This window comes from Biomphalaria glabrata, chromosome 7 (genome assembly GCF_947242115.1).
Source record: "Biomphalaria glabrata chromosome 7, xgBioGlab47.1, whole genome shotgun sequence".
Lineage (NCBI taxonomy): Eukaryota > Metazoa > Mollusca > Gastropoda > Planorbidae > Biomphalaria > Biomphalaria glabrata.
In genome coordinates, this window is record NC_074717.1 from 27,470,026 (window position 1) to 27,495,329 (window position 25,304).

Consider the following 25,304-nt stretch of genomic DNA (forward strand, 5'->3'; position numbering starts at 1 on the left):
CTAAGCTGCTTCCAAAAAGGCAAATCAAGCACAGAACAGGTTTACGTCCTGCGAAACTTCGTCAAAGTCTGGAATACCAACAATCAATTGTTAACGTCAAATAGCAAGAAAATAAGGCATCTCGCAACAATTTGTCCAGATTCAGCGACATGTCTAAATCAAATCAAGCTGTTGTGTCACATAAGAAAGTGGAATTCTTCAACCTCGCTATGTGATTAGGGTGTATCGTATTTCCATTTTTCTTGGTTGTAGCCATAGACATTGTAATTTTTTTAAAAAAATTAAACAGGCGACATTCGTTGTTTTTTTAAAAGCTTATATTAATAAGTTTGGATCAGTCATGTAATTAAAGTTGTCATAGAACTAGACTACCAATAATAAATCTGTGCGATTAAAAATATTTTTACCATTTATTTTTGTTTTGCGTAATTTCATGCTTTTAGCTTTTTCAATACGCTATCATCTTATCACTTTTCTGGATCAGTTTGAAAAACAAAGGGGGTGGGGTGGGTATCGCTTTTAAAATGCATTTATTAAAAAAAAAGTAAACGACCTGAATTAAGACCCGAGGGCTAGAGCCTGCTCAGCCTCCCTTAGCTAATACATCACTAGAGCCTGCTCAGCCTCCCTTAGCTAATACACCACTAGAGCCTGCTCAGCCTCCCTTAGCTAATACACCACTAGAGCCTGCTCAGCCTCCCTTAGCTAATACACCACTAGAGCCTGCTCAGTCTCCCTTAGCTAATACACCACTAGAGCCTGCTCAGCCTCCCTTAGCTAATACATCACTAGAGCCTGCTCAGCCTCCCTTAGCTAATACATCACTAGAGCCTGCTCAGCCTCCCTTAGCTAATACACCACTAGAGCCTGCTCAGCCTCCCTTAGCTAATACACCACTAGAGCCTGCTCAGCCTCCCTTAGCTAATACATCACTAGAGCCTGCTCAGCCTCCCTTAGCTAATACACCACTAGAGCCTGCTCAGCCTCCCTTAGCTAATACACCACTAGAGCCTGCTCAGCCTCCCTTAGCTAATACACCACTAGAGCCTGCTCAGCCTCCCTTAGCTAATACACCACTAGAGCCTGCTCAGCCTCCCTTAGCTAATACATCACTAGAGCCTGCTCAGCCTCCCTTAGCTAATACATCACTAGAGCCTGCTCAGCCTCCCTTAGCTAATACACCACTAGAGCCTGCTCAGCCTCCCTTAGCTAATACACCACTAGAGCCTGCTCAGCCTCCCTTAGCTAATACATCACTAGAGCCTGCTCAGCCTCCCTTAGCTAATACACCACTAGAGCCTGCTCAGCCTCCCTTAGCTAATACATCACTAGAGCCTGCTCAGCCTCCCTTAGCTAATACATCACTAGAGCCTGCTCAGCCTCCCTTAGCTAATACACCACTAGAGCCTGCTCAGCCTCCCTTAGCTAATACACCACTAGAGCCTGCTCAGCCTCCCTTAGCTAATACATCACTAGAGCCTGCTCAGCCTCCCTTAGCTAATACACCACTAGAGCCTGCTCAGCATCCCTTAGCTAATACACCACTAGAGCCTGCTCAGCCTCCCTTAGCTAATACACCACTAGAGCCTGCTCAGCCTCCCTTAGCTAATACATCACTAGAGCCTGCTCAGCCTCCCTTAGCTAATACATCACTAGAGCCTGCTCAGCCTCCCTTAGCTAATACATCACTAGAGCCTGCTCAGCCTCCCTTAGCTAATACACCACTAGAGCCTGCTCAGCCTCCCTTAGCTAATACACCACTAGAGCCTGCTCAGCCTCCCTTAGCTAATACATCACTAGAGCCTGCTCAGCCTCCCTTAGCTAATACATCACTAGAGCCTGCTCAGCCTCCCTTAGCTAATACATCACTAGAGCCTGCTCAGCCTCCCTTAGCTAATACACCACTAGAGCCTGCTCAGCCTCCCTTAGCTAATACACCACTAGAGCCTGCTCAGCCTCCCTTAGCTAATACATCACTAGAGCCTGCTCAGCCTCCCTTAGCTAATGCATCACTAGAGCCTGCTCAGCTTCCCTTAGCTAATGCACCACTAGAGCCTGCTCAGCCTCCCTTAGCTAATACATCACTAGAGCCTGCTCAGCCTCCCTTAGCTAATACATCACTAGAGCCTGCTCAGCCTCCCTTAGCTAATACATCACTAGAGCCTGCTCAGCCTCCCTTAGCTAATACACCACTAGAGCCTGCTCAGCCTCCCTTAGCTAATACATCACTAGAGCCTGCTCAGCCTCCCTTAGCTAATACACCACTAGAGCCTGCTCAGCCTCCCTTAGCTAATACATCACTAGAGCCTGCTCAGCCTCCCTTAGCTAATACATCACTAGAGCCTGCTCAGCCTCCCTTAGCTAATACATCACTAGAGCCTGCTCAGCCTCCCTTAGCTAATACACCACTAGAGCCTGCTCAGCCTCCCTTAGCTAATACACCACTAGAGCCTGCTCAGCCTCCCTTAGCTAATACATCACTGGAGCCTGCTCAGCCTCCCTTATCTAATACATCAATCATTCTGCCAAGGAAATGCTTATGAAAATAAAGTTATCTAGTGTTAGTTTCAAACTTTTTACTCTACAAAGTATAAGGGGCACTAATTCAACTTATACCACCTTAATAGTCAAGTAAAATGTCTTTCCTTTGTTTGATATACCAAACAAAATAATTATATACCAAAAGTTAATTAAATAATTGTTGAATTTTAAAAAATTGATTCTTGTTTTGTGAGGTTTAAGAAATAATTGTGCACAAATATCAGCTTGATCCGAGATTGGGTGTGTGATAAGTAACGTGTGCAAACTTTTAACTAGATAGACAGACTGAGGGAGCTGATAGAAGCTTTGTACCTGACAGACAGAGTGAGTTGATATAAGCTTTGTACCAGACAGAGTGAGTTGATATAAGCTTTGCACCAGACAGACAGAGTGAGTTGATATAAGCTTTGTAACAAAAAAAAAACAACCATAAAAATACTTAAAAAATAACAAAACTTATATTAAGTGTAATTGTCAATTAGTTTGGATTAGTCATATTGTGATATGTTTCAATAAATCTGTGTGATTAGAAATATTTTACCAATTATTTTTATTTAGCTTTTAGCTTTCTCAATGTTCTATGATCCTATCACTTGTCTGGACTAGTTGGGAAAGGGGGAGGGAAGAAGTGAGTATCTTGGTGAATGTTTACATGATCGTTTTTTTAAATGCATATTTTGTTTTTACTCGGGGCTCAAGATTCCTCATGGGACTAATGAAACTTATACTTTTACATCTTTCAAGTACGATTTCTTTCCCTTGTTTAAGATACCAATCACATTGTTAATTAACTAATTGGTTAATTATTTTTATTGATTCTTCTGTTGTCAAGTAAAAGAAATAATTGTGTAAAATTTCAGCTTCATCCGAGATTGGATGTAGGAGAAATCACGTGTACAAACTTTGTACCAGACAGACAGAGTTGATATAAGCTTTGTACCAGACAGACAGAGTTGATATAAGCTTACTAAAAAGTATCATGCTTCTAGCGAGTGTGTTACGAAGTAGGTGCTCTTTCTTTACTTTCAGTTCAACTTATCAGCATGTTATTTTTTTTATTGTTATTTCCGAGTTAGTTCTTATCTGTTTTGTTGACCATTTGGATTTCATATAATCCAAATCAAAGCGTAACCTTTTACTTTGTTTTACACTACGATGTTGTCGGTGGTGTCTCGTGGTCAGGTGCGTCTTGTCACCCTCTTACAAACCTCAACTCCCACTGGTTGTGGTCATTCAAAGAGAATCGACTAGGATGAGGAGTTTTTCATCAGAAATGTTGTTGTGTTTTATTGTAGTGTGTTGTAGACTTTTATTGACAACTCTCATTCGCATCGCGTTACCTTTAAACTTATGTAAATAGCTCCACAATGTTGTAATTACTTCAGAGAGATTTCTTTTTACTTTATCGTATCACACTGGAGAGAGAGAGAGAGAGAGAGAGAGAGAGAAAGAAAGAGAGAGAGAGTGAGTGTGTTTAAAAAGAGAGAGACATAGAAAGAGAGATGCAGAAAGACAAAGAGAGTAGAAAGGGACAGTAGAAAGAGAGTAGAGAGAACTTAGAAAGAGATAGAGAAAAAGAATAGAAAGAGGGAGAAAGTAAGAGAGAGAGTAGAAAAGAGATAGATAGAGAAAGAGAAAACAGACCCAATATGTAAAGTAGAGTTTAAAAATTCGAGAGCCTTAAAAAGTATAAACGGCAGACAATTGTGATACCGGTTCCTTTTTTTTATATTACTGTAAGATTACATTTGCAATCATTTGAAAGTTTGTGCGGTGCATTAATATTTACCCATTTTACAAGCCATTAATCAGTACATCAACACACCAATCGGTATGTCAACACATCAATCGGTACATCAACACATCAATCAGAATAGTAGCCTTTATTGTCTAAATAACATTTAACTTATGCAGATCTACATAACCCAACAAATAAATACGGCTGATGTCTGTCAAAAAAAACCACAAATACTATTGATATGTAAGTGAGCAAAAATGGTCAGTATATCAATTTATCTATTTTTTAATTAACCTTTTTAAGGTGACCCGACAAAATAGTGCGAAATTGCAAGACAAAATTAGCGCAAGACAAAAAAGCGCGGACTTATATATGATGTGTATAAAAGTACCGGATTTTAGTAAGTGAAGGTCCTGGCGGCATTTTTTGTTGAGGCATCTAACTTCTTCACTATTAATAGATGTAAAAGTATGCCAGTCTCAGCAGTTGTTTTACAACTAAAAGTATGCCAGTCTCAGCAGTTGTTTTACAACTAAAAGTATGCCAGTCTCAGCAGCTGTTTTACAACTAAAAGTATGCCAGTCTCAGCAGTTGTTTGAAAACAAAAAGTATGCCAGTCTCAGCAGTTGTTTTACAACTAAAAGTATACCAGTCTCAGCAGTTGTTTTACAACTAAAAGTATGCCAGTCTCAGCAGCTGTTTTACAACTAAAAGTATGCCAGTCTCAGCAGCTGTTTGAAAACAAAAAGTATGCCAGTCTCAGCAGTTGTTTTACAACTAAAAGTATGCCAGTCTCAGCAGCTGTTTTACAACTAAAAGTATGCCAGTCTCAGCAGCTGTTTTACAACTAAAAGTATGCCAGTCTCAGCAGCTGTTTTACAACTAAAAGTATGCCAGTCTCAGCAGCTGTTTTACAACTAAAAGTATGCCAGTCTCAGCAGCTGTTTTACAACTAAAAGTATGCCAGTCTCAGCAGCTGTTTTACAACTCTACAGGTAACAAGAGACGAAACTCAAGATTGACTCCAAGATTTCCGATAACAATATGGAATGTTAGCGATCGAGTACAGACCAATCTACTAAGAACAAACAATTCAGTGGAGGGATGGCGTCATGCATTTCAGCTGTCTATTGACGGTCTTCAGCCCAATGTCTTCTAGTTAATCTCTCACTTCCTAAGAGAACTGGAGAACACTGAGAACAAGATTCTGAAGTACAATGTTGGAGAACGAAGTAAAGCTGCAAGCAAGACAAAGTACCTCTAACTTAACAGACGACTTGAAGCTATATTGCCAATGTACGGAAACAAACCACTGATGGAGTTTCTATGCGACATTGCATACAATTTAACTTTGTGAAAGTTGTGTGTGTGTGTACATTTCACAAGTATGAAAGTATCTTTGCTTATTTTAGAAGTGCACTTTTGGAATGTAAATAAATGATGTATTTTGAAACTAGTTATCTCGAAATAATATAATTCGTGCATAATGTGAGGCATATTCATATTTTAAGATTTACTAAATTGGTTCCTGCAAAATGACTGAATAATATTTTTTCCGCGCTATTTTTTCGGCGCCATTTTGTCGGCGCTATTTTGTCGGGGAACCGTTTTTAATTAATACAAACGCCATAGAAGACTTAGTGTATGTATACACAATTCATGACAAAAATAAGAACACTGTATCCTGTTTGACAATTACAAGTATCACCACAATGGAATCATTTCACCACAGTGAGATCACTTTACCATAGTGGGATCACTTCACCACAGTGAGATCACTTCACCACAGTGAGATCACTTCACCACAGTGGGATTACTTCACCACAATGGAACCACTTCATAACAGTGGGATCACTTCACCACAGTGGGATTACTTCGCCACAGTAGGATCACTTCACCAAAGTGGGATCACTTCACCAAAGTGGGATGTTCACTACCAATGATTGTTTGCACTTGACGACAAGAATAACTTAAAAAAAGAACGAAGTCTAAGTGCAGAAAGGAAAAAAAAAGTAATCAGCAACAGCGTTAAGGAGAACTTTCCCTATAGATAAGAGAGGTCAATACAAGATGATGGAATCACGACAAGTAGTTGGGAAATGTAAGTTTTCTGTTTCTTTTTTATGATGTTATATATATATGTTCAGTTTGTAAACGTCAATAATGTATTTTTGAGAGAATATTGTGACAGGAATTATTTAATATCGTTAGACCCTTGATTTGCATCGCGCTGATGTCATGACGACACGCTTAAGAAATGTTTTCGCTAAGCGCGTCATCATGTCAACATCATGGTCAATTGGTAACTAAATAAAGAAAATGTCCGTCTCTAAGCTGTATTCTTCAAACTAGGATAGGTACCTAGGAGAACAAAACCCCCGAAGGAACGGCCCATCAACAGGAGCTTAATGACCTAGCGATGAAACACGTTGTTTTCGGACTCAACGTCTAGACAGAAATTTTGAAGAAGGTTCCCCAAGAATTATAGGTCATCAAGCTCTGATATTAATTTATAAGGGAATGGAATGACGGTCCGTTTTGATATGGTCTATTGACGAAAAACAGGTAGAGTTTACATATTTGACTAGATCTCTTTTTAAAATAATACATTTTTAGCGGCCCCCGTAAGGGGAAAAAGCCGCTATTAGGTTTATGCAAAATGTCCGTCTGTCCGTCTGTCACACTCAGATCTCGAAAACTAGAAGAGATATGAAAAATATTATTTCATCATTAAATGCGGCTTGAAAAGTTTAGGTGCAACGGCTACTTTTGGTTTTCTAAGAGCAAACCGTTTAATTTATAAAATTAATTATGCCAGCGATTTTTTCATAAAAATACACCAATTCTAAAACAATTACGTAAATGTAAGGGAGGCAATGTTACAATATGCTAACAAAGATTGACAATTTTTGTGTATTATAAGTACCACTAAGTCAAATATATTTTTAAAATGTACAGGAAATGTTAACAACAAATATAAATAATAGTTAAAGATGTTTTTTCTGGTCAACTAGCTGCTAAAATTAAAAGAAAACATTTCTGTTTGTTTATAAGGGCTAATAATGCATTTTGTATGTAAATATCACGCACATTTTTTAATGGACTTTTTATGCAGCGATTTTCGTGCAGTAGCGTAATGTCGCTACATGAGCAGGTGCTAAACCAATTCCTTAAACTTTTTTAAAAAATCAGATTTTATTTATTTTTTCTTTAGTGCCCCCATCCGAATAAAAGAAGATTATTTTTGTGCGTTTTGTCTGTTGGTCGGTCTGTCTTTCACGATTAGATTTAAAAAAACTAGAACTCTAAAAGCTATTGAAAATCTGATTTACACTTTAATGTTCCTCCCGTAACATCTCAATAGTTTTAAGTATCTAAAAATTGATTGTTCCGGATTTTTTTGTGCAAAACTAATCAACCCCAAAAATGTTTGTTTGCTCTTCTAATTTATATTACATTCAATTTCCATGCTTAAACGTTGCAAAAACACATTATCAATAATATGTTGTTCCGTTTTTTATGTAAATAGCATATTAATGCTAAATCAAAATCTCTATACTGACTTATATTTCATTAAGTGTAAAAATGTTCCGGATATTGTTTTATAAAACATGAATTATGCCTAATGATTGTTTGAAATCGCATAATTTACTAATATTACACTTATATTATTTGACAATGCGTCACTATAATTTGGTTATCAATATCAAATTGTTTCGTATTTTCATCTTTAAACAAATTTTAAAAATATCGACAATAGGTTGTTCAGGGCTTTAAAAAAAGTAATTTACTAGAATTGATTACTGAAAATTACTTTTTAGACATTTAATTTTTTTGCTAAAACATAACATAGAAGTTTTGTAATAGATAAAGAAAGTTCCGGATTTTGTTTCTTACAAATCGTCGCCAGAAATTTCCGAATTTATTTAAAAATCTACTAACGCCAAATAATTGTTTAAACTCCCTCTTCTAATTAATAAACAAATAATCTTCTCATTTACGAAATAATGTTTTTACGGATTTTTATGAAAAATATTTTAACTCACTACTCTCTTACAGTACATTTGACTTTCTACCTAAAACATTAAAAAATCTAATTATCGTTAATATTATGTTCCGATTTTTAAGGAAAACAGAATCCAAACACCAAAGTAAGGTATGAAAATCTCTCCACATGGCTGTAGTACATCTAATTTTTATACGAGACCATCCAAAAATTTTAATTAACGGTATTTCATTTATCTGAAATTCTCTTTTTCTTTTACTATTTATACAAACATCCGGAACAATCTATTATATAAACTTTTCAATTGTGTTCATACCTAAAACTTATTGCGATGATTTGAAACGTAGAATAAAGGTTAATCAATTTTTAATAACTTTTAGTTGTTTTTTTTTTTTATATCAAGATGACGGACAGACCGACTGACGGACAAAACGCAAAAACAATGCGGCTTTGATCCTTTTTAAATAAATTCTATTAGAACTCAGTGCACCAATGTCTATGAACCCTCGTTAAATATCTCGTGTAAATAAAGACATTTTTTTTATGGTACCGGTACTAGCCTATTGTGAGGTAATGGAATTTTTTTCTTTGACGTCATATGAATGGACTCTTTAAATGTAATGTTAAAAGAACGCACTCGGTGCACCAATGTCTATTAACCCTCGAAAAATTGCTTGTATTAATGAAAACATATTTTAGTCTAACTAAGCCGTGTGACGTAGTGTTTTTTTTTCCTTTGACGTCATATAAAAAGAATTCTTTAAATGAAATGCTAAAAGAACGCACTCGGTGCACCAATGTCTATGAACACTCGATAAATGGCTCGTAATGTTGAAGGCGATTTTTATTCTAGCTAGGCCGTGTGACGTAGTGTTTTTTTTTTCTTTGACGTCATATGGAATGAATTCTTTAAATGAAATGCTTAAAGAACGCACTCGGTGCACCAAAGTCTTTAAACACTCGATAAATGGCTCGTATCGATGAAGGAGATTTTTAGTCTAGCTAGGCCGTGTGACGTAGTGTTTTTTTTTTCCTCTGACGTTTAAAAAAGGAATGATATCTTTATTTAGATCTAATCTAGATTTTTAGCGGCCCCCGTAAGGGGAAAAAGCCGCTATTAGGTTTGTGCAAAATGTCCGTCTGTCCGTCTGTCCGTCTGTCACACTCAGATCTCGAAAACTAGAAGAGATATGAAAAATATTATTTCATCATTAAATCCGGCTTGAAAAGTTTAGGTGCAACGGCTACTTTTGGTTTTCTAAAAGCAAACCGTTTAATTTATAAAATTAATTATGCAAGCGATTTTTTCATAAAAATACACCAATTCTAAAACAATTACGTAAATGTAAGGGAGGCAATGTTACACTATGCTAACAAAGATAGACAATTATTGTGTATTTTCAGTATCACTAAGTCAAATATATTTTTAAAATGTACAGGAAATGTTAACAACAAATACAAATAATAGTTAAAGACGTTTTTTCTGGTCAACTAGCTGCTAAAATTAAAAGAAAACATTTCTGTTTGTTTATAAAGGCTAATAATGCACTTTGTATGTAAATATCACGCACATTTTTTTAAATGGACTTTTTATGCAGCGATTTTCGTGCAGTAGCGTAACGTCGCAACATGACCAGGTGCTAAACCAATTCCTTAAACTTTTTTAAAAAATCAGATTTTATTTATTTTTTGTTTAGTGCCCCCATCCGAATAAAAGAAGCTTATTTTTGTGCGTTTTGTCTGTTGGTCGGTCTGTCCGTCACGATTAGATTTAAAAAACTAGAACTCTAAAAGCTATTGAAAATCTGATTTACCCTTTAATGTTCCTCCCATAACATCTCAATAGTTTTAAGTATCTAAAATTGATTGTTCCGGATTTTTTTGTGCAAAACTAATCAACGCCAACAAATGTTTGTTTGCTCTTCTAACTTATATTACATTCAATTTCCATGCTTAAACGTTGCAAAAACACATTATCAATAATATGTTGTTCCGTTTTTTATGTAAATAGCATATTAATGCTAAATCATAATCTCTATACTGACTTATATTTCATTAAGTGTAAAAATGTTCCGGATATTGTTTTATAAAACATGAATAATGCCTAATGATTGTTTGAAATCGCATAAGGCTTTTAAAAAAAGTAATTTACTAGAATTGATTACTGAAAATTACTTTTTAGACATTTAATTTTCTTGTAAAACATAACATAGAAGTTTTGTAATCGATAAAGAAAGTTCCGGATTTTGTTTCTTACAAATCGTCGCCAGAAATTTCCGAATTTATTTAAAAATCTACTAACGCCAAATAATTGTTTGAACTCCCTCTTCTAATTAATAAACAAATAATCTTCTCATTTACGAAATAATGTTTTTACGGATTTTTATGAAAAATATTTTAACTCACTACTCTCTTACAGTACATTTAACTTTCTACCTAAAACATTAAAAAATCTAATTATCGTTAATATTATGTTCCGATTTTTAAGGAAAACAGAATCCAAACACCAAAGTAAGGTATGAAAATCTCTCCACGTGGCTGTAGTACATCTAATTTTTATACGAGACCATCCAAAAAATGTAATTAACGGTATTACATTTTTCTGAAATTCTCTTTTTCTTTTACTATTTATACAAACATCCGGAACAATCTATTATATAAACTTTTCAATTGTGTTCATACCTAAAATTTATTGCGATGTTTTGAAACGTAAAATAAAGGTTAATCAATTTTTAATAACTTTTAGTTGTTTTTTTTATATCAAGATAACGGACAGACCGACTGACGGACAAAACGCAAAAACAATGTGGCTTTGATCCTTTTTAAATAATATCTATTAGAACTCAGTGCACCAATGTCTATGAACCCTCGTTAAATATCTCGTGTAAATAAAGACATTTTTTTTTATGGTACCGGTACTAGCCTATTGTGAGGTAATGGAATTTTTTTTCTTTGACGTCATATGAATGGACTCTTTAAATGTAATGTTAAAAGAACGCACTCGGTGCACCAATGTCTATTAACCCTCGAAAAAATTGCTTGTATTAATGAAAACATATTTTAGTCTAACTAAGCCGTGTGACGTAGTGTTTTTTTTCCTTTGACGTCACATGGAATGAATTCTTTAAATGAAATGCTAAAAGAACGCACTCGGTGCACCAATGTCTATGAACACTCGAGAAATGGCTCGTGTTGATAAAGGTGATTTTTAGTCTAGCTAGGCCTTGTGACGTAGTGTTTTTTTTTCCTTTGACGTCATATGGAATGAATTCTTTAAATGAAATGCTAAAAGAACGCACTCGGTGCACCAATGTCTATGAACACTCGATAAAAGGCTCGTAATGATGAAGGCGATTTTTATTCTAGCTAGGCCGTGTGACGTAGTGTTTTTTTTCCTTTGACGTCATATGGAATGAATTCTTTAAATGAAATGCTTAAAGAACGCACTCGGTGCACCAAAGTCTATGAACACTCGATAAATGGCTCTTATAGATGAAGGCGATTTTTAGTCTAGCTAGGCCGTGTGACGTAGTGTTTTTTTTTCCCTCTGACGTTATATGGAATTAATTCTTCAAATGAAATGAAAAAAGAACTCGGTATAGTAATGTTTATGAAGCCTCGTTATGTGACTCGCGTTTAAAAAAGGAATGATATCTTGATTTAGATCTAATCTAGATTTTTTAAACTAGATCTAGATTTTTATTACAGTATATCTAGATCTGGATTTATATTCTAATTAAAATTATTTTAGAGTCTAGATCTAGAATTTCTAGATCTAGTTTAGACTAAAATAGACTAGATTAAGATGTAGAATTTCAATTTCTAAACTTAAAGTGTAAAAAAAAAGTGTAGATTTTCATTTCCAAACGTTTTGATCAATATTGTAATGTTTTTATATACTAAAACTAATCTACTATTTTTTTTATTAAATTTAAATTTAAATTTACGGCAAATGAATCTTTGAAACATTATTACTTTTGACCATCGGATGGCTGCCTGGTCGTGCGGTTTGCGCGCCGGACTGTCGTTCAGATTTATGGATGGCCCAGGGTTCAAACCCTGCCCGCTCCCATCCCCCGTCGTCCTGCGGGAGGTTTGGACTAGGAAGTAATTATCTTCAACTCTGAAGGAACATCCGAAACGTGTAAAACATTTTACATCAAAATTAAATCACCTCTTGAATATTATTTGCGAATATGCAAATCCGACAGGGATCCGACTTCGACGGAGGCCGCCTCTGAGTTTGTGTAACACAAACTCTCTTTGTAATCTTGTTTAAACTAGATATAGATTTTTATTACAGTATATCTAGATCTGGATTTATATTCTAATTAAAATTATTTTAGAGTCTAGATCTAGAATTTCTAGATCTAGTTTAGACTAAAATAGACTAGATTAAGATGTAGAATTTAATTTTCTAAACTTAAAGTGTAAAAAAAAAAGGTAGATTTTTATTTCCAAACGTTTTGATCAATATTGTAATGTTTTAATATACTAAAACTAATCTACTATTTTTTATTTAATTTAAATTTAAATTTACGGCAAATGAATCTTTGAAACATTATTACTTTTGACCATCGGATGGCTGCCTGAACTGTCGTTCAGATTTATGGATGGTCCAGGGTTCAAACCCTGCCCGCTCCCATCCCCCGTCGTCCTGCGGGAGGTTTGGATTAGGAAGTAATTATCTTCAACTCTGAAGGAACATCCGAAACATGTAAAACATTTTACATCAAAATTAAATCACCTCTTGAATATTATTTGCGAATATGCAGATCCGACAGGGATCCGACTTCGAAGGGGGCCGCCTCTGAGTTTGTGTAACACAAACTCTATTTGTAATCTTGTTAAATAAGTGTCTGCAAGAACTGCGCATAGAGAGGAAGTGTATAGGAGATTTCTGGAAGAGTTATAACCTATTGTTTCTTGCAGTTCCAAACATTTATGTTAATATGCGTTAATTTCTTAACAAACCCAGTATCATTTGAACTATAAGCCCCCATCACACAGGAAGCAGCTCTTGGTGATCTAACCATTCAATATAATAAGTAGACTTCTGAATTGTTCACGCTCCAGCTCTGGGCACGGTTGAAGAGATGCATCAGACTCTCTGCTAATGGGATCGTAAGAAGTGGGAGATATAGAAAATGTATTTATATGTATTTTTATTTCTTATCATGACTCACATCTCCCTTAGCCTCGAATGATATCATGACTCACATCTCCCTTAGACTTAGCCTCGAATGATATCATGACTCACATCTCCCTTAGACTTAGCCTCGAATAATTTCATGACTCACATCTCCCTTAGACTTAGCCTCGAATGATATCATGGCTCACATCCCCCTTAGACTTAGCCTCGAATGTTATCATGACTCACATCTCCCTTAGACTTAGCCTCGAATGATATCATGACTTACATCTCCCTTAGACTTAGCCTCGAATGATATCATGACTCACATCTCCCTTAGACTTAGCCTCGAATGATATCATGACTCACATCTCCCTTAGACTTAGCCTCGAATGATATCATGACTCATATCTCCCTTAGACTTAGCCTCGAATGATATCATGACTCACATCTCCCTTAGACTTAGCCTCGAATGATATCATGACTCACATCTCCCTTAGCCTCGAATGATATGACTCACATATCCCTTAGACTTAGCCTCGAATGATATCATGACTCACATCTCCCTTAGACTTAGCCTTGAATGTTATCATGACTCACATCTCCCTTAGACTTAGCCTCGAATGATATCATGACTCACATCTCCCTTAGACTTAGCCTCGAATGATATCATGACTCACATCTCCCTTAGACTTAGCCTCGAATGATATCATGACTCACATCTCCCTTAGACTTAGCCTCGAATGATATCATGACTCACATCTCCCTTAGACTTAGCCTTGAATGTTATCATGACTCACATCTCCCTTAGACTTAGCCTCGAATGATATCATGACTCACATCTCCCTTAGACTTAGCCTTGAATGATATCATGACTCACATCTCCCTTAGACTTAGCCTTGAATGATATCATGACTCACATCTCCCTTAGACTTAGCCTGAATGATATCATGAGTCACATCTCCCTTAGACTTAGCCTTGAATGATATCATGACTCACATCTCCCTTAGACTTAGCCTGAATGATATCATGAGTCACATCTCCCTTAGACTTAGCCTGAATGATATCATGACTCACATCTCCCTTAGACTTAGCCTTGAATGATATCATGACTCACATCTCCCTTAGACTTAGCCTGAATGATATCATGACTCACATCTCCCTTAGACTTAGCCTTGAATGATATCATGACTCACATCTCCCTTAGACTTAGCCTCGAATGATATCATGACTCACATCTCCCTTAGACTTAGCCTTGAATGATATCATGACTCACATCTCCCTTAGACTTAGCCTGAATGATATCATGACTTACATCTCCCTTAGACTTAGCCTCGAATGTTATTTCTAGTTTCAGGTCTCATGGGCTGGCATAATTTACTTATCGCCTTGGTGATTGCAGTGTGTGCTGCCTCCAAACTGGAACTAAGTTTTGTTCCACCCGTTCTGACCTTCACCTTACCAGGTAAACAGATGTTCACTTCGGCTCATTACCGTTCCGGACATATAAGTAGTTGTATTCCTATCTATCTATACATAGCCTAAGCAACTTTTGTTTGGTAGACTATGCTCGGAATAAAAAAAAAAAGATCACAAAAACTAAAGACTGTACAATAGTGTGCATTTATTTATTATTATTTGCAAACTTCGAGTGCACAGGCGATATTTGTATGATATTGAGAAACAAATATTGATGTCTTACATTGACCAATTCTATAAGAGTATCAAGATTGTAACAACACTTGTGCCAGATGTAACAACATTTGGATGGTACGATGTGTTGTTATGCCGGGGATTTTACTTGAATTCAATAGTTAACAAAAATGACGATCTAGAATCACAATTGACGATTCTTTGATAAAACAAAACTCTGGAACTTTATTAAATACAACATAAGTACAGTTTATGTACAAATTACAAATCAATGAGCATGAAACATATTATAAAGGCTTTTCACACAGAGCTCTTAGAAACGTGTCTATCTACAAGAACCTTATTTTATCGACTGACTTTTCTTTCTTACTACCGCCAATTCTCTGGCGCTAACCCTTTTCAAAAATGTCTTTGTTTAAATTCAAATCAACCAATATATTTCAAACATACTAATTACGTCCCTTGGGTAAATCCTGACTTGAATGACAAGTGTCTAAATTTGAGGATTAAATCCCAAGACTCATGTCGAGGGCTTATATTTCTTTCAAAAATGAAATGTACAAACAATTCTATAATGTAATCTGTGACATATTACCCCACTCTCCATTTAGCATTTGTATGGTAATAGAAATGCTCATATGTATTAAAATTATTTAAATATACACAAAATACCATACATGAAATTATAGAAAAATGGTTGAGGTAACATATGACAAAATAAAGTCAACTTGGAGATAAAAAATATGTAAATGCAGTGAATAAAATTATTGATGACTTTGAATACCTGTCTCACTATTCAAGTGGTTATGAAAATGAGACAATATCAAAAGTTGTACAAAGCATAATACTTGGATAAATTAAATCTTGAATTGAATAGGTTATGAAGCTTCATGATGATATTAAAATATGACATAACTCATTTGGTTAGTGCTAATGTGAAAATGTGTACATGGAAAAATATATTGCATATGAAAAATTGACATAGAAAAAAAAATGATGTATACATGACAATCTTCTGAAAAATAATACTCAATGTGAAATAAATCTCAATATGTGTGAAGCAATGAAAAATTCCAATTATATGTCATGTATCTGTAGTGTTATAATAGGATATATGCAATAATATTCGACCTGAAATAAAATACCTGAAATAAAATGCTCATGATTTAAAAATTAAAATGTCTGATGCATGTCATATGCAAAGATGCTGAAACATAATAAACAAAGTATCTTGAATGAGTGACTTTCCTCAGTGGGTTGCTTGGTGCTAAAATAAATGCAACATCAGATATAGAATACCTGTGGAAAAAATAAGTAGACAAATTAATTGATTAAGTACAACTGAATACTGTTCTTCCTTGACGAGTATGAATAATAATGGATCAAGTGACACTAAATATGCTATAGTACATATGTAGAGTAGAAATGTAAAGTTCGGAACCCTTCTGAATTGCCGACATGGATGTGCATTTTCTAAACTTGAAGAAAAGGTCTTTCAGTTTATGAAGCTGTTGTCTCCATGTCATAATGATCTCACAGATAATGTCTGATTGAACCGCGTTTGAGTTTGGTGAAAATAAGAACTGTCCGAAACCAAAACTCAATTTTCTGGTTGATGAACTTTGACGCTGTAGAACAATGGTAGCAGAATGCTTTGCATTAGAATGTTCAATAGAGCAATGACTGAACATGTCTGAGTTCAATCGGTCAATACGGCAATGTTGAAGAAGTTCATTTGTTCCTTTCTGAAGAAAAGTTGCCCCTTGAGTGGACGAAGGATGAAACTTGGTGTTGTCAATGTTATTGCTTTTTGAGTTTCTTTCAAATTGCAGTACTGGAAATGTTTCAGAAACACTGGTAAAGAAATCTGCATGGTCTGGAAACACTTTAATGTTCTTCACTGTTTGTAGTGCTATGTCATTCAGAGTGATGACTTTGGGACTGTCAATTTGATTTGATGCTGCTATGTCATTCAGAGTGATGACCTTTGGAATGTCAATGTTATTTGATGTTGGTAATGAAACATCTATCTCAGGAATGGGTGTTGATGATGTTTCTTCTTCCTCAGGAATAGTTGCTAAGCTTGTAAAATGTTCAACTTCTGCTTTGATGTCTTCATTATCTGTTTCATGGTAATGTTCAAACATATGAACATGAAATACTCTGGTAAACTTGTTGACATTGATTTCATAAAGCAGGTTGGAAATCTTTCTGGTGATGGTAAATGGACCTTGCCATTTGTAAAACAGTTTGTTACTGAAATCTGGTAACAGTAATTTGACTTGATCTCCTTGAGCAAAATATCTTGATTTCATGTGTTGATGTAATATTCTTTGACTTTCAATGTTCTTGGTTGTAATGGCTTCTTGAGTTGACTCACATTCTTTCAGATGAGGAATACTTGTATGAGTGGTAGAGTCAAGTTGAAAAGTTTTTCTTTTGTCTGGTATAGCCAAAATTGATTGAGTATAAGTTTCTTTAGTTTCTGCTTCTGGTTCTTGAGACTTGTCTTGATTGTAGCAAGAATTTTCAATGAATACCATAGTATTGGTAGATAATGATGCAGATGCAGTCTTATTCAAGTCTTGATGCATGAAGTCATCATGTGTGAAATATGACTTGTCTTGATGGACTTCAGTTTGACCAGTTAGAGTTCTTGTATCATTGCTAGAGACTCTGGGCATGTCGTCTTGTTCTTCAAAGTTCAACAATGGACATTCGGGAATTGGAGGTGGACTTATGACCGGTAGGGATGGGCTTGATGTAACTGGGGGTGTCCATGTTGAATGTTCTTGATTGTTGCTGGCTACTGGACTAGTAACTGGTTCTGTTGCATTCTGCATATCTTGAGTAATTGATGTTGCCATGTGATTATTTTGGCTAACTTGTTCAGGTGCCAAATGTTCTTGTTGTCTGGTCATGGATCTTGTCATTACTGCTAAACATTTTTGACCTTGCTCTATGGCATTTGTACATTCAGCAAGTTCTTGAGGAGTGCATTCTTTAACTCCTTCTATGTTTCCAATGATTAGGTCCACTGGTAGATTGGGTGTTACTAATGCTTTTGTTTGACCACTGAAGAATGGTGTAGTAACATAAATGACGGCCTCAGGTAACTTGCTGACAGTTCCGTTGAATGCAGTGACTTGGACGTGGTTGCCTGTGAAACGGTTTGCGTGTACGAAGCGTTCATGTACTAATGTGGACGTGCTTCCGGTGTCACGAAGAACTTCCACCTTCTTGTCTCCTACAAAGCCTGGATAAAATTTGAGACCATTGGACTTTGCAATGACTGTCATAGTTGAGTGCTCATTGTAATAGCTTCTGTTATATGGGCTTCTGTTTGGCATATATTGTGGTCTGGAGTCCTGTGAATGACTTCTGTAGCGAGGTTTGTTGTTATCTGGTTTATTATTTCTAGGTGCTTTGTTGAGAGTGTATTGCTCTCTATTGCTGTATCTTTGAGTTGGTGATGTGGGTCTATCAAAATTTTGATTTTTGGAGACTGCCTGTTTTTTCCAACATTCATGAGTTTGGTGACCCTTTTTATGGCAATATGAACATTCTGTGGTTCTGCTGCGGCATTGAGACGTGAAATGCCCTAGTTTATGACATTTGTTGCATTTGACTTTGTCATCTGACTTATATCTTGCATTTTTGTCTTGAGCAAAGCAGACAAAATTTTCTTCAACAGATGGTTTGACTGACTTGTTTGGATAGGCTGCTCTATATTGTCTGATGATCTTGGTTAGTGTCTGGATATCAGTAGGATTTCTCTCTATAATGTAGGATTGAATATCTTCTGAGTGAGCATGGGTGATGTTGTCGATAATAATATGTTGACGAAGAGCTTGGTAACTTTCTTCTATTTTGGCCATGGATACCCATCTATCAAACCACATTGACATATTAGCTACAAAAATTTGAGGATCATCATTTTGCTGTGGCCTTTCATTATAGAATTTCTTTCTATAGTTGGCTGAAGTTGCTCCGTATTGGCGCAGTAGAGCTTCCTTGATATCAGAGTAAGTTCAGCGTTCATTGATTGACAGTTGTGAGCAAATGTTGACAGCTTTGCCAGTCAAAAGGGTGAGGAGTGAGCTCGACCAATGTGCTTCAGGTAGACCGGATGTTGTAGCTATTTCTTCAAATCTTATGAGATACGAGTCCATATTGTCAATGTTTTCGTTGAAAGCCGATATTTTGTTCATTAATCTGTATTTGTCAAACATACTTGAGTGACCTTGAATTGAAATGCTTTCTTTATTTTCTTTATTTTGCCTTTCGAATTCCATTTTTTCTTTTTCATGTTGTCTTTGCTTTTCGGCGTCTTGCCTTTGTTTTTCAGATTCTTGCCTTTGTTTTTCAGATTCTTGCCTTTGTTTTTCAGATTCTTGCCTTTGTTTTTCGGCGTCTTGCAATTTTTTTTCTTCTAATTGCATGCGTTTTTCAGATTCTTGCCTTTGTTTTTCAGATTCTTGCTCTTGATATTCTTTTTCTTCTTGTTTCTCTGCCCACTGGTCTGGCTTTGAAATTTGCTTTTCTTTGGCAAATTCTATTAATTCAAAGAATCGTTTTGTTCTAGCACTGGAAGCCATATTTAATTTTTTTGTTAGTTTCTTGTATTGGAGCAAAATGTTCGATATCTGGATTTTGGCTTTATCTCAGATATAATAATAATATAGATCTAGATCTAGTGACAAAGTTCTTGAAGCCTCAATTTGCTAATAAATTCTTGACAGTAGACTTGTAGTTACTGGAGTCGTATGATTGAATATATAGATCTATTGAGCCGATGTACTTTTTACTGGTTTAACAGTTGGTTAAATCTGGTCTTCTGTTTACTTTGTGCTGCTCAAATGATTATTTACTGGTCTTCTTTATAATGCCAGTTATCTGATTTACTGGTCTTTTTTATAATGCCAGTTATTTGATTACTGGTCTTTTATATTGCCAGTTATTTGCTTTACTGGTCTTTTATATTGCCAGTTATTATGTATATTGGTCTTATTCCTTTTGCCAATTACATATAATAATAGATTTCGTGAGTTAGACGTAACTCTAACGAAAATCTTTATAAAAGAATTATCGATAACCAACTGACCTGTTAAACACAGAAATTCTGTCCTCCGTTAAATAAGAATGAAGTTCCTTTGAATAGTTTTGAAATTTGTCCTAGATCTTGAATAAATTTCGTTAAAAGTTGTCCATGAACTTTTGTCCCGTCGGAGGTGCCAAATGTAACAACACTTGTGCCAGATGTAACAACATTTGGATGGTACGATGTGTTGTTATGCCGGGGATTTTACTTGAATTCAATAGTTAACAAAAATGACGATCTAGAATCACAATTGACGATTCTTTGATAAAACAAAACTCTGGAACTTTATTAAATACAACGTAAGTACAGTTTATGTACAAATTACAAATCAATGAGCATGAAACATATTATAAAGGCTTTTCACACAGAGCTCTTAGAAACGTGTCTATCTACAAGAACCTTATTTTATCGACTGACTTTTCTTTCTTACTACCGCCAATTCTCTGGCGCTAACCCTTTTCAAAAATGTCTTTGTTTAAATTCAAATCAACCAATATATTTCAAACATACTAATTACGTCCCTTGGGTAAATCCTGACTTGAATGACAAGTGTCTAAATTTGAGGATTAAATCCCGAGACTCATGTCGAGGGCTTATATTTCTTTCAAAAATGAAATGTACAAACAATTCTATAATGTAATCTGTGACAAAGATAATGGATTGTTTTCTGCCTTTACTACTAGAGCGACTATGCCTCATCTCGTAGAGCAATGTTTCTCAAAGTGAGGTACGCGTACTCCCAGGGGTACAGGAAGACTTTGAAGGAGGTACGCGTTGTATGCTGATTTATTCTATTCTGTTATTAAATTAGGCCTTAATAAATTAGTAATAAGTCTTTATTCGCAGTCTTTAATATTATTTTAAATTTTATATTCATACAAATTCATAATGGATGTTATTATTCATCTTAAAAATTAATTCCACAAAGATCAGGTAATAATAGGGAGGTTACACATATCACATATTGTTTTATTATATATGACATAAGTCAAAATGCAAAAGTTAATTCTACCTATTTAACTATTAACGAGATTTATAGTTTCTGATGTACCAATAAAACTGATTATGATCCGTTGGCACTCCGCCGTGTGAAGTGAAAGTACTCAAAATATACGTTTCATTTTTGTGTTATAAAAAGGTTATGATCGCCATGCATTTTAACTCTATGGTATCTGCGGCATTTGTATCCAGTTTGAATAGAAAAAGTTCTGAAATACATCTTGTCTTCTCCAACTTTATGTGAAGCTCTTTCAGCATTTGTAGTCATTAAGTAAAAATAAAGGAACAGACTATAGGACGTGGATCAGAATCTCAGATTAAAATTAACAACCAGGGAACCAAATGACATGCTCTGTCATCTCAGCACATAGATGCAAGTACATAGAGAAAGGGGTTCACAATTAGGAAATACGTTGTCCTAGAGCAAGGGAAGAAAGCATGGACGTTAGGTAGACATGGTCAGAGTGATGTCTCACACACATCTTTCTCCTCCTCCCTCTTCACCCAGAAATACTTTTACCTACCTACCTACCTACCTACCTACCTACCTACCTACCTACCTACCTACCTACCTATCTACCTACCTACCTACCTACTTACCTACCTACCTACCTACTTATGTTTTTGTAGATACTATTTGTTACATATATATTTTTGTTGTTTTCAAGTGGACGACCAGGAAATAAGTCAAGTTGAAATTATGTTTAAACTCAATAATGAATTTTATCAGTTGAGTCAAGCCAGCCCATCAAGTAAGTATTTGGGTTTGAATCCTCCATCCTTCATATAGCACACAAATTAAAGTACAGTAGCGCTCGCCTTTTCATTTTAAGATTTGATCTAAATAAAAAAAATTGGACACTATTTCAGGTTTAATTGTAACCCAATCCACAATTAAACCTCTTGAAACCAAATTCAGAATTAGTTTTGTTCTAACAAGTAACATGAGAAAAATAAGGATTGATTCCTCTTCCATATATATATATGATGGTGGTCTAACATTTCTCATTCTATTTATGTCTTGTAATGCTTCCTTATTGCTAGGAGTCTCTCCAGTGAGCTCTACAGAATCAAGTTCTTCTATGAACAGTCCAGCTCCTGAGTTCTACATAAGACGGAAGGGCAATTTGTTCCTTTACGTCTACTTCTTGATTCAACTCTTTACAAAAGAAACATCTGAGTTGAGTGCGGGAATTCCCCATAGAGCCGTGTTCGAGGCGTAAGCCTAATTTAATTTTAAGAATAATCCTCTTAAACATTATAACGGTGGAACCAGAGTCTTGACTGTGTGGCCAACAAGGTAGCTATTTTTTTCTAACGAAATAATAAATAAACTGTCCAATTTCTAGGAAAATTGTTGGAGCCGTTTTCAAAATACCCACCCAACGTTCAGATTTCATGACGAAGCAACTTAATAGAAGAAATACATTTCTTAATGTGTTAAAAACATTTTTTTGGACCTAAATCAATGTGTTCAGAAGTTGTTAATATTCAACAATTGTTTATAAAAATGATTTCTACACTTACCTTTCCGACTCGCAGTATTCTGGTGTCAAATGTTATAGTCTTGATCTTAGCGAATCGCGCGAAAGCTGGATACTTTATGCCTTATGTTTATGAACTTTAAAAACATCAGATGTGAAGCACAAAGGCAATACTGTAAATAAAAATACATTATTTCTTGTCTTGAAATAATGAAAATATTTTAAGTTTTGTTATATAGAAGATCTCTAGAAGTCTCTTCATGTTCAGCTGGACATTTGTTTCTAGTGTGAGAATCAAGGAAGAGAGAAAAAACTATATTGCTGCCAATCATCTTAAACCATTCTCTTTATACCTAAGGAGACGTGTGGGAAAGGACTTGGTGCTCTCAGTCAATGATCTGAGATAGAGTCTACGTCTTCCGCTGTAAAAACAACATTTCTTTATGTTTATACCGCCTTCTAGCAATGACTATTTAACGTTCATAAATACAATTTTGTCAAATGCAGACTTACAAGTTCTTCTATTTAGCCTGAACTGAGTTTTTTAAAATTTTCTTTGTTTTACGCAGGTGGAGGGTGGCAGTTCAAAACCAGTGCTATCAAACTGGAACCTACGGATGTGATCCATGCCTACACCACAACCTACGGTCAGGATGGTAAACTAAAAGAGATAACGGAGCAGAAACAGTTCACATTAAGTACGAGACTACGTCAAATAGTCATTGACAATTGTATGGCATTGTTACTTCCTGATGACACGCTCGGGCAAAACGCTGGTCTTAATGTGAAGCATAAGGAGGTGGGAAGATAGGTGGGGGGGGGGGAGTATGTGTGTGGGTTGTATACAGTGGGGAAGGGAATCTTATTGAATAAAGAAAACAAATACATAGAAATAATAATAATACATATTAAAATGTTATTCTACACGTTGTTAATTTGATTGAGGCACGTAGCACTATCTCTAGCTTTCTTCACCCCCGTCGTTATTATATAAGACCTACACAAACAAAGTCTATCTATTTAACACATTTAATTACATAACAGTGCATACGCAAAACATTTTTTATCAATGTAAAAGAAAATTCTCTTACAATTTAGAAATGAAAATTTCATAACCTTTTTATTTTTATTTAAATCTGAAAATATTTTAGCCGCTGCCTTCATCTTTTTAGCCCTAGCAACAGCATTGATCTTATTCACTTTACAATGTTTTCTTAGAGATTCAAATGTGTAATACACACTTAGGATAGAACTAACTCACGTTCCTAATAGTGACACGAAACGTATGAAGCATATAAAGTAGAATGTAAGGTGTATGTATGTCTTTCATAGAAATCAAAGCCGTTTAACCAATGTTGATGAAACTTAGCATGAGCGTCCCTTACATCCTCGCACAGACCGTAGTATATGTTAAATGACCCTCCCGAAACCGGAGGACCGTAAAATAAAAAGAAAATGCATATATCTAAGAAACCATGTCATAATAAAAACCTGGTAAGCCCATTATCACAGCCTACTTTCCTTTTCTTAGGCAAATTAAAAAGTGTTAAAAACTATTGCTTTCTGACACAATGACTATCTCGCGATTTTTACAATACTCTAATGCAGTAGATCAGTGATGCCCAAAAACTAAGGTCCGCGGGTCATGTCCAACTTGTATTCAAAAAAGAAAAAAAAAATTTTTTACTCTATACTTTGACTTTAAGTTTGTTTGTATGTCAGTGCAGATTCCCTGAGTGCAGTAGAGATGCCGTCACCAAGACGTATTAGCGCCGTTGTCTTTCGCGATGATTTCAACAGTTTCGACAAAAGTCAATGGAACTTTGAAGTTTCCATGTATGGAGGATATGTAAGTCTTATTTCCTTTTCCGGAAAGAAATCTTGTTAGCTTTCACTTTAATAGGAAACGAATTTAATTTTTAATCCTTCTTGCAGAATGGAGAGTTTCAAGTCTACACCAACGACCCCAAAAATGTCTTTGTAAGAGATGGACAACTGCATATACACCCTGTGAGTCGTTGAGTTTAGTGGTTCTCAATCTTTTTCCAGAGTATTCACTGAGTTAGAAATTCAGTCCTGATGACTTTATTATTTTGTTTCTTTCCCTTCTATTTATAGTTTCATTTACTCAAATCCATTCTTAGTTTTGTAGTAGAATATCAAGTACATCTATTTCAAATGTGTTCTACTGAATCACCCTAGTACTTCTGGGGTAACTATAAGGTACTAAATCTATTATAAAATAAAATGTCAATATTATTAGATCTAATAACCTACCACTTATGCACTAAGTCTATCACTTCATTACAAATGTAAAATGGCGAGTCAGTTGGCTTCTGTATCCTCCATTAAACAGAGAATGTACTCTCTATCTATGTTTGTCCCAACAGATGCCAACAGTTGATGATCCAAGATTTGATGAGAACTGTCTGTATCATGGTCACATGGATATGAACGGTAAAAGAACTTTGCTCTAGTGACTTAGATTGATGTAGAGCTAGCTGGCTTTAGTCTAGTATTCAAATGTCAAATCGGCTATTCCTTTCTAAACTATAATTGTGTGTGTCTTTTTTTTAAATTCTGAACACAACATTATTATTTTTTATCTTGAAGTTTAAACTAAGTTATTGTATTATGATTGTGTTATGATT

General features: G+C 35.5%; 2 protein-coding genes across 2 annotated transcripts in view; both read left to right on the forward strand.

Moving 5' to 3' along the window:
• Window positions 1–149: 149 nt before the first annotated feature.
• On the forward strand, window positions 150–2,543 carry LOC129927125 (proline-rich protein 36-like). The gene is made up of 2 exons (XM_056034349.1): window positions 150–188; window positions 564–2,543. Exons 1-2 carry the CDS (start codon window positions 150–152, stop codon window positions 2,541–2,543), a joined length of 2,019 nt encoding a protein of 672 aa, XP_055890324.1.
• Window positions 2,544–6,276: 3,733 nt separating this feature from the next.
• LOC106052035 (beta-1,3-glucan-binding protein-like) overlaps window positions 6,277–25,304 on the forward strand; it is a 35,130-nt gene continuing 16,102 nt past the window's right edge. Inside the window, exons 1-7 of the mRNA XM_056036152.1 lie at window positions 6,277–6,380; window positions 14,768–14,881; window positions 21,838–21,921; window positions 23,223–23,351; window positions 24,381–24,502; window positions 24,589–24,663; window positions 25,044–25,110. Of these exons, the coding sequence (XP_055892127.1) occupies window positions 6,350–6,380; window positions 14,768–14,881; window positions 21,838–21,921; window positions 23,223–23,351; window positions 24,381–24,502; window positions 24,589–24,663; window positions 25,044–25,110 (622 nt within the window). The 5' untranslated portion in view covers window positions 6,277–6,349. The remainder of the gene's footprint in view (window positions 6,381–14,767; window positions 14,882–21,837; window positions 21,922–23,222; window positions 23,352–24,380; window positions 24,503–24,588; window positions 24,664–25,043; window positions 25,111–25,304) is intronic.

Coding starts and splice junctions, on each gene's coding strand:
- LOC129927125 (XM_056034349.1), top strand. CDS start 150: ATGTCTAAATCAAATCAAGCTGTTGTGTCACATAAGAAA. Junction 189..563: donor CTGTTGTGTCACATAAGAAA/GTGGAATTCTTC, acceptor ACCTGAATTAAG/ACCCGAGGGCTAGAGCCTGC.